The sequence below is a fragment of the Gigantopelta aegis genome, chromosome 3 (assembly GCF_016097555.1).
Source record: "Gigantopelta aegis isolate Gae_Host chromosome 3, Gae_host_genome, whole genome shotgun sequence".
NCBI lineage: Eukaryota > Metazoa > Mollusca > Gastropoda > Neomphalida > Peltospiridae > Gigantopelta > Gigantopelta aegis.
Window position 1 is genome coordinate 19907236 of NC_054701.1, and position 13467 is coordinate 19920702.

The 13467-nt window shown below is 36.1% G+C and overlaps 1 protein-coding gene across 8 annotated transcripts in view; it reads left to right on the forward strand.

Annotated features, from left to right (window-relative positions):
• Positions 1 to 13467, forward strand: part of LOC121367658 (small G protein signaling modulator 1-like) — an 81832-nt gene that overhangs the window by 30235 nt on the left and 38130 nt on the right. For all 8 annotated transcript variants that reach the window (XM_041491956.1, XM_041491959.1, XM_041491964.1 and 5 more), the window contains exons 4-6: positions 11554 to 11688; positions 12480 to 12547; positions 13095 to 13264. In XM_041491956.1, the coding sequence (XP_041347890.1) occupies positions 11554 to 11688; positions 12480 to 12547; positions 13095 to 13264 (373 nt within the window). The remainder of the gene's footprint in view (positions 1 to 11553; positions 11689 to 12479; positions 12548 to 13094; positions 13265 to 13467) is intronic.

Consider the following 13467-nt stretch of genomic DNA (forward strand, 5'->3'; position numbering starts at 1 on the left):
GGGTAAAAGCTTGATGGGTCAGCACTGGCATGGTTAATACAATGACTCACATATAGCACCTCAGTGACCCATATTGCACCTCAGTGACCCATATTGCACCTCTGTGACCCATATTGCACCTCTGTGACCCATTATACACCATGGTGACCCATATTGCACCTTAGTGACCTCATGTAAGGTATGTTATACTTATTGAGTACAATTAACCAAAACAGTGGTGCCACACAGTATCCTGTTGTAGACATTATGCAGTCTTCATGAGTCCATAGGATTATATAATAAACATGCAGTCATGTTTTTTAGCTTGGTCTGAAGATCGGTATTTTGCCCATTTACACCACCTATGAAATTGCCTGAGTGGGTAGTCTCTAGGGAAACCAAGTAAACGTAAGCCTGACTCGAGCAATGTCCATCTAAAAGCATTGTGGCATAATTCATTAGATACCAATTGCCCACGGAAACCTCTTAATGGATATTTTATGGCTGGGACTTAAAGCAATTGTGGGTGAAAGCTTGACACCAAAGAATTCCAATTTGAAAGATGAAGTATAGACAAATCCAATAACGTGGAACTGTAACCAGTCTGCTTCAATCGGGAGCAGTAGACTGCTTTGGATCGCATGCAACCAAATCAGATCCCATTGATAAAAATAATAACATTTGTTTAGTTAGTTATGATGGCACACCAGCAGCAAACGTCTTAATTTTAATTCTTCATCAAGTCATTATATTTTGGTGAAGTTTAGTTACTAAATCATAGTAAATTGCAATATTTCTCAAACCCCATCCCATCCCACCCCACCTCCAAGGTCAGTGAAATATCTGAAAATATTTAACACTACTTTTAGTCACTAGTGAAAGTAACACAAAAAACGTGTATATAAATATTCAGCTTATAAGCCAGAGTAGAAAGTTTTTTTTTATATGCATATGTAGTAGTAATGTAGCAGGATGAGATTTAGCCCCATTGTAAATCACTCGCTTGATGTGCAGTCGGTCAAACGAGTGGTCAGTCTAGGATCAGTCCCCATCGGTGGGCTGTTTGTTATTCCAGCCAGTGCACCACAACTGGTATATCAAAGGCCATGGTATGTGCTATCCTGTCTGCAATGGTGCATATAAAAGATTCCTTGTTACTAATAGAAAAATATAGCAGGTTTGCTCTCTAATGCTACATGTGTATGTCAAAATTACCAAATGGTTGACATTCATAGCCTAGCCAATGATTAATAAATCAATGTGCTTTAGTGGTGGTGTTAAATAAAACAAGCTTCTTTTTTTAATGATGTCACTTAACAAAAGTGGCGTAGTGACTTCCCTAGAAAGTTGGCAAGGCATGGTAAACCAAACACTTTTAAGGCATTTTCACCATTTTTGGGGCACTTATATTTCATTAAAAATAGACAAAAATTAATTGAAATAAACATTAATGTAATTTATGTGTTTGCTTTAATAAATGAATGGCAAAAGATATAAAGGCATATTTCATTAATTAATAATACCTTTTTGGTGTTTTAGAATTAATTACTGAAAAAGGCTTCTTTAATATCAGGGCAGCATGGTGCTGATTAAGACAAGATGGCACTAGACTATTGAGGCATGGTGCCGCACCATGCTAAAACAAGCTAGGGAAAATACTATGGCGTTATTGGTTGGTCATGTTGCTTACAGTAATTGCTCAATGGACTTGTGATGCTCTTGAGACTATAGGTGAAATGATGAAATTAAGCTATATAATAAATAGAAAATTTATATCTTGTAGCATGAAGTTAGCATGATTCATGTGATATGATTGCAATATGGTGGACTTTTTCTCTATAATAGACTAAGCATCAAAACAACCATATGTTTCATTATAGGGCACGGAATACTACATTTAACTATAGCTTTAAATGTGCTAAGGTGTTATTAAACACATTCTTTACATTCCTGTCCCTCTTTCTCAGTGGATGGTGATGTATCACATAGAGAAATGACCTTTCTCAACCCCTGTCTTTTCCCCATGTTTACCCACTGATGCACAGAGTCATGGCCTGTTCCATATGCCCTCTGTAATGACCGTGGTGTGTGGCAAAGCGACACTTGATAATGTTCTAGTTCTCCGGCCTCTGGTATTGACCAGTGGGCTCATAATAATTTATTGATCTATACAGGAGACATGGCACCTCGGCAAACAAGCCATTCTCCAGAACAATTATAGGATTACCCCAGAGACTGAAGATTGTGTCAAAATGAAGGGACTTGTTAGGATCTAACCACTAAGAACATATTGTATTAAGTTTGTTCATAACATATCAAATGTTAATCCTGAATGAGGTTGCATGGTTACCACATTGCTAAATCATTTGAATTGTAATTGGATATAACCATAATGCGTCACACTGATCAGATAAATGTGCATTATGTATTCTTATGTATGACCAGTTAAAATAGAAAAGGGAATCTTAATATATATACCTAGGCTAGGTGTATGTGTAACAAATAGCATGGCTTTTGTTTGATAGATCTATAAGTTTTCTTTGAAAATAAAAGTACCAAGCAGCCCTCTATAATGTTGTAACCATTTTTTTTTCCAAATGGCAACTACAACATTTCGTATTATTTATATGAAAAAAATAGAAGTAGGCGCCATCTGGTACTAGGTCACCAAAACAATGAAATTATATAATATTGTATTTTTGGGTTGAATTTTCACTATTATTAAACAACCTGCTTTTTTAAAACAGCTACAAGTAGGTAATATTTTCATACTGTGTTAAGTTAATGATAATGGGTTTGTGGCAGGATCTAGAACTCTCAGTGAGCAGAGTGCATGCCTACCAGAGATGCTTTACAGACCTGTCAACCTTTAGTCAAGAGAAAGCAGGAGGTGTGTGTTGAAAAAGCAGGAGATTTGGTCAAAAAGCAGGAGATTTTTTAAATTCACACAATTTAACCCCAAATCGCAAGATTTAAAAAAAACATTATTACAATAAGTTATATGAATACTTTATAATGTCATATATACTTCTTAACTTTAGATCTTGGCATTAAAAAAAAAAAAAAAAAAATATTATTATTATTTTTTTTTTTTAAGTTTAAATATTATTATGATTTAATACATATTTAAAAAAAAAAAAATATTTTATCCAAAAATGTTAAGAACATGAACAAGAAATAAAAAATTTAATTAGTACATTTACGGTATTACACTTACAGCCTTACAGGTTGCGTTACATTATCATTTGTGGTTAGTGTACCTAAGTACCACAGACAAATTTATATAAATCTTATAAATTAATATTCAGTTTTTACTATAATGAGGAACGGTGGCGTGGTACTGATTTAAAATCATTATAATGATGCAATAAACATTGTATTTTCATTAATCATAAGTAAAACCTCATTACGGACATCGTGTGAAATATACCGGAATTATACCCATTTCCGTGAGTAACTTTATGTCAATGTCAAACAACATTTTTTAATTGTACAAAAATAATTTCTTGAAGTGTACCCTTATAACCAACATTTTACCGCACAAACATACAAAATTAACTGACACAAGTATGTTTATACAGCTAATTGGTCTTTTCGTTGTCTTGCTGTGACATGTGATTTTAACATGCATCGTGTGTATCGCTGTCAACTCAGATTTGTCATAGTTGCATTATGTAATCCAGTGGGAAGACATTTTACAATTCAGAGGTGTTATTAAAAGTAAAGTTTGTTTTATTTAACGACGCCACTAGAGCACATTGATTTGTAATCTTATCATCGGCTATTGGAACTAAATTGGATAGTTTTTTTTGTTTTATATGGCAACACTGAATGTCAATACACAGCCTGTTTAATTAGCGGCAACACGCTTCGTAGCCATTACGATGACAACAAACATTATAATAACACATCATTTTATAAACTCCATGTGCTTTTTTAACAATATAAATAGGCTATCCCACAATTCTCACTTCGGCAAAGGTTAAACAGTCGGGACAATTCGGCCTGTTACATTCTCGGAAACCGAAAGTAGTCGACATTTTCCGAATGAGAAAAAAAGGCAGAGTTACTTCCCTTCTGTTATTTTGACAAGAGGATCGATTTTTTTTTTATGCTTACAAAAATGTCATTTAACAGGAGAAACTGTCTCCCGCACAGGTGAAAGGAGATTTGATCAAATACCGGGAGACTCCCGCGGAATCCGGGAGGGTTGACAGGTCTGGCTTTAGGCAGGATCTAGAACTCTCAGTGAGCAGAGTGCATGCCTACCAGAGATGCTTTAGGCAGGATCTAGAACTCTCAGTGAGCAGAGTGCATGCCTGCCAGAGATGCTTTAGTCATATGATTGAACACCCTCAGTGAGCAGAGTGCATGCCTGCCAGAGATGCTTTAGTCATAAGATTGAACACCCTCAGTGAGCAGAGTGCATGCCTGCCAGAGATGCTTTAGTCATAAGATTGAACACCCTCAGTGAGCAGAGTGCATGCCTGCCAGAGATGCTTTAGTCATAAGATTGAACACCCTCAGTGAGCAGAGTGCATGCCTGCCAGAGATGCTTTAGTCATAAGATTGAACACCCTCAGTGAGCAGAGTGCATGCATGCCTGCCAGAAATGCTTGAGTCATAAGATTGAACACCCTCAGTGAGCAGAGTGCATGCCTACCAGAGATGCTTGAGTCATAAGATTGAACACCCTCAGTGAGCAGAGTGCATGCCTACCAGAGATGCTTGAGTCATAAGATTGAACACCCTCAGTGAGCATAGTGCATGCCTCACAGAGATGCTTCAGTCATATGATTGAACACCCTCAGTGAGCAGAGTGCATGCCTGCCAGAGATGCTTTAGTCATAAGATTGAACACCCTCAGTGAGCAGAATGCATGCCTGCCAGAGATGCTTTAGTCATAAGATTGAACACCCTCAGTGAGCAGAGTGCATGCATGCCTGCCAGAAATGCTTGAGTCATAAGATTGAACACCCTCAGTGAGCAGAGTGCATGCCTGCCAGAGATGCTTGAGTCATAAGATTGAACACCCTCAGTGTGAGCAGAGTGCATGCCTGCCAGAGATGCTTGAGTCATAAGATTGAACACCCTCAGTGAGCAGAGTGCATGCCTACCAGAGATGCTTGAGTCATAAGATTGAACACCCTCAGTGTGAGCAGAGTGCATGCCTGCCAGAGATGCTTGAGTCATAAGATTGAACACCCTCAGTGAGCAGAGTGCATGCCTGCCAGAAATGCTTGAGTCATAAGATTGAACACCCTCAGTGAGCAGAGTGCATGCCTACCAGAGATGCTTCAGTCATAAGATTGAACACCCTCAGTGAGCAGAGTGCATGCCTGCCAGAAATGCTTGAGTCATAAGATTGAACACCCTCAGTGAGCAGAGTGCATGCCTACCAGAGATGCTTGAGTCATAAGATTGAACACCCTCAGTGAGCAGAGTGCATGCCTGCCAGAAATGCTTGAGTCATAAGATTGAACACCCTCAGTGAGCAGAGTGCATGCCTACCAGAGATGCTTTAGTCATAAGATTGAACACCCTCAGTGAGCAGAGTGCATGCCTACCAGAGATGCTTGAGTCATAAGATTGAACACCCTCAGTGAGCAGAGTGCATGCCTACCAGAGATGCTTGAGTCATAAGATTGAACACCCTCAGTGAGCAGAGTGCATGCCTACCAGAGATGCTTTAGTCATAAGATAGAACACCCTCAATGGACCCATTCTCTGATTGGGGTTTTCCCTGTCTCATCCAGTGCCCCATCACTTGTGTATTAAAGGCCATGGTTTGTGCTGTCCTAATTTTAGAAAAAAAATGCATATATATAAAAGATATCTTGCTGGTAATGAAGAAGTGAGAGGGTTTCCTCTTAAGCCTACTTGTATATATATGGCAGATGTGTATTTGACAGCCAGTAGGTGTTGATTAATAAATCAATGTGTTCTAGTGTTGTTGTTGAACAAAACAAACATTTTAATCAGCTGATGTGATTGGTTGTACTTGTTGTTTCCAAATACAGGTACAATGTGCTGTGTAATAATTGTTCCAGATAACAGACTTGTAATAATGATCCCAAAGCTGCTCTGTGACATGTTTCTAGTGGACTTTCGTTATTCATAAATTGATTGATTGACTGTTATTAATGGATCCTTGAAGTTCATTCAGACATGACAGTCTCTGTATTAGAGATGGCTAGTGCCCATTGAAACAAAAATCCTAGGTTTTTATGGACATTAACATTGTGACAGTAAATAGTTTGTATGTATATGTTGTTTATTGAAGACATCTATTGTAATAGTATAGTGGTATCACATATTACAAGTTTCAGTTTTGTCTAGTACTGTATTATACATAGAACTTATAAACATTAAGATAATTGTAGATTACTTGATGCACAAATGATACATTTTTTGTCAATCTAAGGTACAGAAAATTGCCATGATTGTTTTTTGGTTTGTATGTTTTTTGTTCTTGAGATTTGTGGTGTAGATTTACCTTTCATTTTATATCTTGTAAAAAAGAAAAAATAAGAAAGAAAAAAGGAGCACTACTGCAAAAAGTAGTGCAGGGCACACATTAAGTCAATACTTTTCTTTATGTACAGGGCAAGTTGCTTCCCTCTATTTAGCAAATTTAAATTGGCGGGCACATTTTTTATGTTGTTGGAAGATTTATTTTGTTAATAATGATGCGAGTACTTCAATTGGGATTTAGTGAGTACCGTAGATTATTCATTTTTGGTTTGTGTGTCCATTTAATTGTTGGACTATTTTTGTTGAGAAATGGTTGAAACATGGTGCCACAAGTTTTGAATACCAGTTCAGGGATTTACCTTGTTTTTCTGAAATGGGGGTCCCTTGGACTCACCTCTTTCTTTTCTGGGGGTCCCAACCTGAAAACAAAGGGTCCCAAAACCACACAAATGACAGAGAGCTGCAGACAACAAATCACGTGTATACTGTATATGTTTCATTAAAGTAAATTTAACAAGCTGTGTTGTTGTTTTTCCTTTCGGGAAATCATTGTCGGTATTCATTGTTTATTCTTTCAAAATCAACATTTCACTTTGATCTGTATAATTATTTGAACCATTTCCTGCAAGCTAAATGACACTCACAATACCATGCATTGTTTATGAATCGTGCTACTTGTTTGTTAATGCAAATCAGAACATTTAACCAATTTGTTTTATTCGCCCGGGAATTTCCGATTGTGTTCGGCCTGTTGACGAGAAGTTCCGAATGATCGCAAAACCGCGATCTCTTTCCGGAAATTACCAACTTTACACGATTAAGCGCAGCAAAGGATAAAGACGCAGTGTTCCCAGAGATTAAAACGTTTTGTTTTCGATATGGGGAATCCCCATTTGAATACGCAGAAATAGAAAAGAAATAGTGTGTTACACAGAATGATCGATCTTTGATAGTGGACAGGGTTACTGAAAATGTCAGATATTTTATGCGTCCCACGGGATGCAGTATCTCTATTTTTGCGGGTCCAGTTAAGTTTTAGTGCGTCCTATACGCAAGTTTTGTGCGTCCGGTAAATCCCTGCAGTTATATATAGTATATATAACAATATCCGGACGTAGAAAGAACCACGGTTTCTACGTCCTTTCGAACTACTTAACAAAGATGATTTTCATCCATAGCACAAATTCACTACTCTACATGTAATCTTTGCATTGTATAAGACCAATATTGTAAGACAGTAAATAGTTATTCTCATATTGGAGACCTGTTGGCGTTATATTTACATGTAGGCCACATATTGGCTGTGCTGTTTTGCCTCCTGCGGCTGTGTCTATGTGTAGCTGTTAATGATCTTTGAATTAACAGGATGTATGCAGCAGTTCTTGCTAATTATTGGAGTAAGAAAGAAACCAAGATGAGATGTACCATTCTTGTAGCCCAATACATTTTTTATGTATAAATGTATATGTAGTCCTTAATTCCCGCAGCGAACACCTTTTTTTCATATTATGGAACCGGCCTCGGTGGCGTCGTGGTAGGACATCGGTCTACAGGCTGGTAGGTACTGGGTTCGGATCCCAGTCGAGGCATGGGATTTTTAATCCAGATACTGACTCCAAACCCTGAGTGAGTGCTCCGCAAGGCTCAATGGGTAGGTGTAAACCACTTGCACCGACCAGTGATCCATAACTGGTTCAACAAAGGCCATGGTTTGTGCTATCCTGCCTGTGGGAAGCGCAAATAAAAGATCCCTTGCTGCTAATCGGAAGAGTAGCCCATGTAGTGGTGACAGCGGGTTTCCTCTCAAAATCTGTGTGGTCCTTAACCATATGTCTGACGCCATATAACCGTAAAATAATGTGTTGAGTGCGTCGTTAAATAAAACATTTTTTTCTTTCTTTCATATTATGGAATTTACTACAAGTTATTTATTTTTAAGTCAATTGTTTTCTAAATTACACACAAAAATAAGTTGGTTTTTTTTTTGTGTTTTTTTCAAAACACTTTTACTTTTCTTGTTCTGTCAAATCAAACTGAAATTATTTACAAAAAAACAACATTTGTAAGAGGATGGGATGGACTATACATGTAGGTGCAGTTGGTTGTAAAATCCTGCGAAGGTTAGAATGGCGAATGTAGCGAGGCTTTGCCGAGCAGCATTCACCATTCGACCTTAACAGAATAAAGCTGATATCTGAAGACAGTAACCAGTTATTTCTTTTATCCTGCAATCCTACAGGAAGAGTCGGAAAATCATTATTTATTCCATTTTTGTGTATGCAAATCAAGTAGCATCAACCTAGCAAGGTCTTTGCCGTATGACGTCATACAAGATCATAACGTCATTTTTTGTAAGACACTAGCTACATTCTGTCATGTTCCAAAACTAAAAGTTATATGTATTTACTGTACTTAAAGGATTTAAAGAGTGTGTTTATTGAAAATCTACTTTGAAATAATCGAGTCTAGTCTGGCTATGTGACCTATATTTGTCAGTGACCAAAAATATAGAGATTTATCTAGTCATCATATCTTGCCAATATATACAGTGATTGCTAGATAAATTGTTATCATTCTGCCTTCATATACATTTATTTTTGATTGTACCTGTATACATGTACTACAACCAGTTCATGACAGTATCCATAGTGTGTACTGTTGTGTAATTTTGTGAAAATATTCTATAGATTTTTTTAAATATGATTTTTTGTGTAATTTGAGTGACAGTTATCTGGTGGCCATTTTTTAAAATGGCTACCTGAAATATAAAAAAAATTGATTATTTGCACATATATATGTTAAAAAGTGTGTAATTTGAGTGCCAAATAGTATAAAAAAATATGTTTAATTTTTGTATCAGCCATCTTGAAAATCTGACAGCCATGTTTCGGACACAGCAGCTGTAGAGTTCAATTAACACGATAATTAACACTAGCAGACACTGCAGTCTAACTGGCATGTACAATGTAATTACCTGTCCATGGTACGGCAAGGTGAAATTGATTTATGAATCTATCAATGTATTTCTTAGGTATTATTCATATCTGTACATGTACTATACAATGATTGAATTCAATTACATATTATAACAGTGACATTAATTTTGTATGTTCCCTATACATTTTCTGTTATGTGTAAATTATGTTTTAAATCTTCTAGGAACATGTCATGCAACACTGTGTTTTAAACAATACAATCCTAACATTTCAGTTCTATTCATTTTGGTCACAGACTTGACACACAAGGATTAAATATCCGTATATGTATGTGTATAAAATATTTGATTACTGTCATTTGATGTTATTTGGCGATGTCTATATTTAGCAGTGCTACAGGCAAGCTTCAGTGAGCATTTTGTATTACCGGTATGTCAGAATACACCAAATACTGGTTGTCATATAAACACATAGTTGAACACTTTTGAGAAATGTATGTTAATGTATAGGTAGTACTAAACCAAATAACTTCCGACTGGGTCGAAGTTTGAGGTGCACCAAACTTTTGATAGAGAAGTTAATACCACAAGTCCTGTGATTGGTGATAAATGTGTGTTGGCTGTAAAAAAAAATAGTTTCATGTGGGCAAAAAATGTATGCAATTTTATTTCATCTAGTACCACTGTGTCAAGTAGTCTTGTGCTTGAAACATGTATGTGGTACCTGAAAAACAAAGTACTCAAATTTTGTGCGGAACTAGGGTAGTCATAGATGCTATCCGTTATCTCTGAAATGAGCAGCTTGATCATGCCCAATTTTTTCTGATTCACTTTAAAGTGTGAGGGGCGGTAACATTTATATATACACAATGTATGTGGTGTTTATATATAAATGTTGATTGATACGCTGCAAGTAGGAGTTTTAGCCACATGTTACTATTGTCGTCTATGAGATTTGATTTGGTAGTATACACCCATTACTGTCATTAGTCCCCTACTGGTCCATCTGGAGGGGACGATGTTTTTTTATTATCCACATGGTTCAACATAACCAAGTTAATAATCATCATACCATGCACACGTGTAATAACAAGGGTGACAGGTGATGACGTAATTTTGGGAATGACGTCATAACATGACGTTGCTTCCCCAGGCCTAGTTCAGACTGTGCAGTTTGAAATATGACATCATTTCATAAAACAGTAAATCAGACAGTTGCACATTGGTTTTTTGTTTTCTTTCTTTTCAGCCCTATTTTGTTAATTTTTAGATGAAAATTGGCAATGCTTTATTTTTATTATAAGCCAATGAAAGTTTTATAAAATTTGTGGATATTACATCGTAGTTTACATTTACCATAATACACGACGTGCCGCCGGTATGATCGTGTACAAAGAACGATATCATAAGCAATATGTTTTTTACAAAGTCGTCTTCAACAAAGATTTTGCAATTGTGTTGATATTTTTTTTGCCGATCTTAATGTCACTTTCTTATGAAGATATGCCACATCTGGACTTATTGATAACTGCTTTGTCCAGAGGGTGTGATTTGCAAACTGCAAGTTAACACTTACAGTTTAGGTTTTGTAAATAAAACAACACATGTACATGTACGTTGTCATGAGCAGCATTAGCAGTTATCTGTGGTAACTTGACCCGCACACCTAATTCGGAACATTTCGGTCCCGCATCGAGAGTTTCTGAATGTTCTAAATTTTCATAATCTGTTTCATTGACATTACTCGTAAAATGTCGGCATTTCTGAAACCATAAATTTACACAATTGAAACTATAACTTTTGATGTATTTTATTATTTACACGGCGGAATTCAAGTACTTTTTTTAGGACAACATAAATAAAGGTAGTTTTCCAATTCAAGACCAACTTCAATCTGATTTATTGAGGGACACTGATGGCAAGAGGGGGTGAATTTACGGCAAACATTGAGGGCATGACGGCAGTTTCCATAATCTAATTCAATCCCTGTCAGTTGATGTTGGTCTGTATTTTGGTGTAGGAAATCACAGATATGTCTATTCATGTTGGGTGTATTTCTTGATACACAGAAATAATGTTTATTCATTGTGGTGTTTTTCTGTTTTGTTGTAGATAATCAGTGAAATGAAGTGTATTGATATTGATGTGTTTTTGTTTTGTTGTAGGAAATCACTAGACAACAACAAGAACCAGACTAAGAAGAGTGTCTCATCCTACAATCCACGATATCGGTGGATCCGAATTTCAATTTTTGAAAAACAGCTGGCAAAAATTCTCGATTACCTCGTCCAGAATAACAGGTCAGTATATGTCATACAAGTACAATGTAGGACGTTTACAAGATTATGTCAAATAAATTTGATAAAAGTCTGACAATATATTGTACATTTGTATAATGCAGGGATCTTTTAAAATTGATTAGCAACCAGGAGTTACATGCAATGCTATAGAATTGTGTACCGATCTCTGAAACTTGTGTAACGAATTGTGATGTGATATATTGAACACAATGTTTTCTGTAATGCTGATAAAAATATGAAACTTAACTGTGATTATACACAATCATTACAATTATAATTTTGGCCACAGACATCCTAGTAAAGAACGTTCAGGTCTGTTTATCAACACTACGAAACACATTCCATAGTTTGCACATGCATCACACAGTTGCCCCGTACACCTGCGTGGGGTGTCAATCTCGATTTTGACAATTTTCAGGAAGGTCGATTAATCACTGTGGAACATTATTTCTGTCAATCTTTTTCATTCTGTTGATCATACAGTTGTTATTGTTTTTAGTCATTTTTATTGTTTGAATTTGCGATTTACTGATAAAAAAACGTCAACTTTCAAATTTCAAGATCTTTGGTGGTCATAAAACCTACTGTAATACTGAACTACCGGTTGTAATGTTTGCCCAATTAATTCACTATTATCATATAACCATTCCCCACAGCTAATATACCTTACAATTTTAGCAATTGTAATTAGTTCCCCTACTTTTTTTTGAAGAGTATATATCACTTTTCCAAAGTATTAATCTACATTGTATGTCTGTGTGTGTAGTTGATTTTTTTCCATTGTTTTCCAGCAAATATTACGAACCTGATGCACTGATTGCAGACCCAGTAGATGGTCCAATATTTGCATCATTGCTTGGTAAGATACCATACACATTTTACCCTCTGGCAGAAACCCTGCACATACATGTAACATCATTTTGTGAAATTACTGAAAGCAATACCTCTTGGCGGAATGAAATCTTATATTGGGTAGTCTGGAAGTACTAGACATCTTTTTTACACTGTCCTTTTGTTTCAGCATAAATATGAATGCTTGAATATAGCCATAATTTGTGCAAGCAAATAAATAAATTTATCTAGATCCAAAATTCTGGTTGTACATGTATAAACATATGGAGACTTTAAATTTGAACTGAAACATTCTTTATTCTGCTTAAACAAAACAAGTTAGATATAGAATTCTGCAGTTTTAATTTGTCTATCAAAAATAATTGCTAAAAAAAATAAAATTGTTGAATAAGTTATCTAAATAAAAAAGAGAAGAAAAATGTTTTTTAACTTGAAATATTACAACTATTACTAATTTTGTACAAAAATGATGACTAAATTTTCGTATCATATATCATAGGCTTTTCTGATTCATTAAGTAGTATGTGTAAATATGATTTATGTATCTCTTCTAGTGGGTCCCTGCGCCCTGGACTACACAAAGATGAAAACCTCGGACCACTTCTGGACTGACCCTCCGGCGGACGAGCTTGTCCAGAGACACCGAATACATTCAAGTGGCAAGCAGGCGTTTTCCACAAGCCCTGGCTCGCCAAAACGACCAGGACTGCAAGTGGCTACAAATGTATGTAGTCTTAACTTGTACAGGTTTTAGAGCAGGCACTATACCGTATATACTGTTTGGTATCAGTATCATGCCAATACTGATTTACCGCACCAAGAATATATATCTATAATTATAGAAATTTCGGTATTGAAAAATATTTTCCGCCATTTAGTAAAGCACTAATAATATATCTGACGAATGCAAAAGAAGAGCAGATGGAC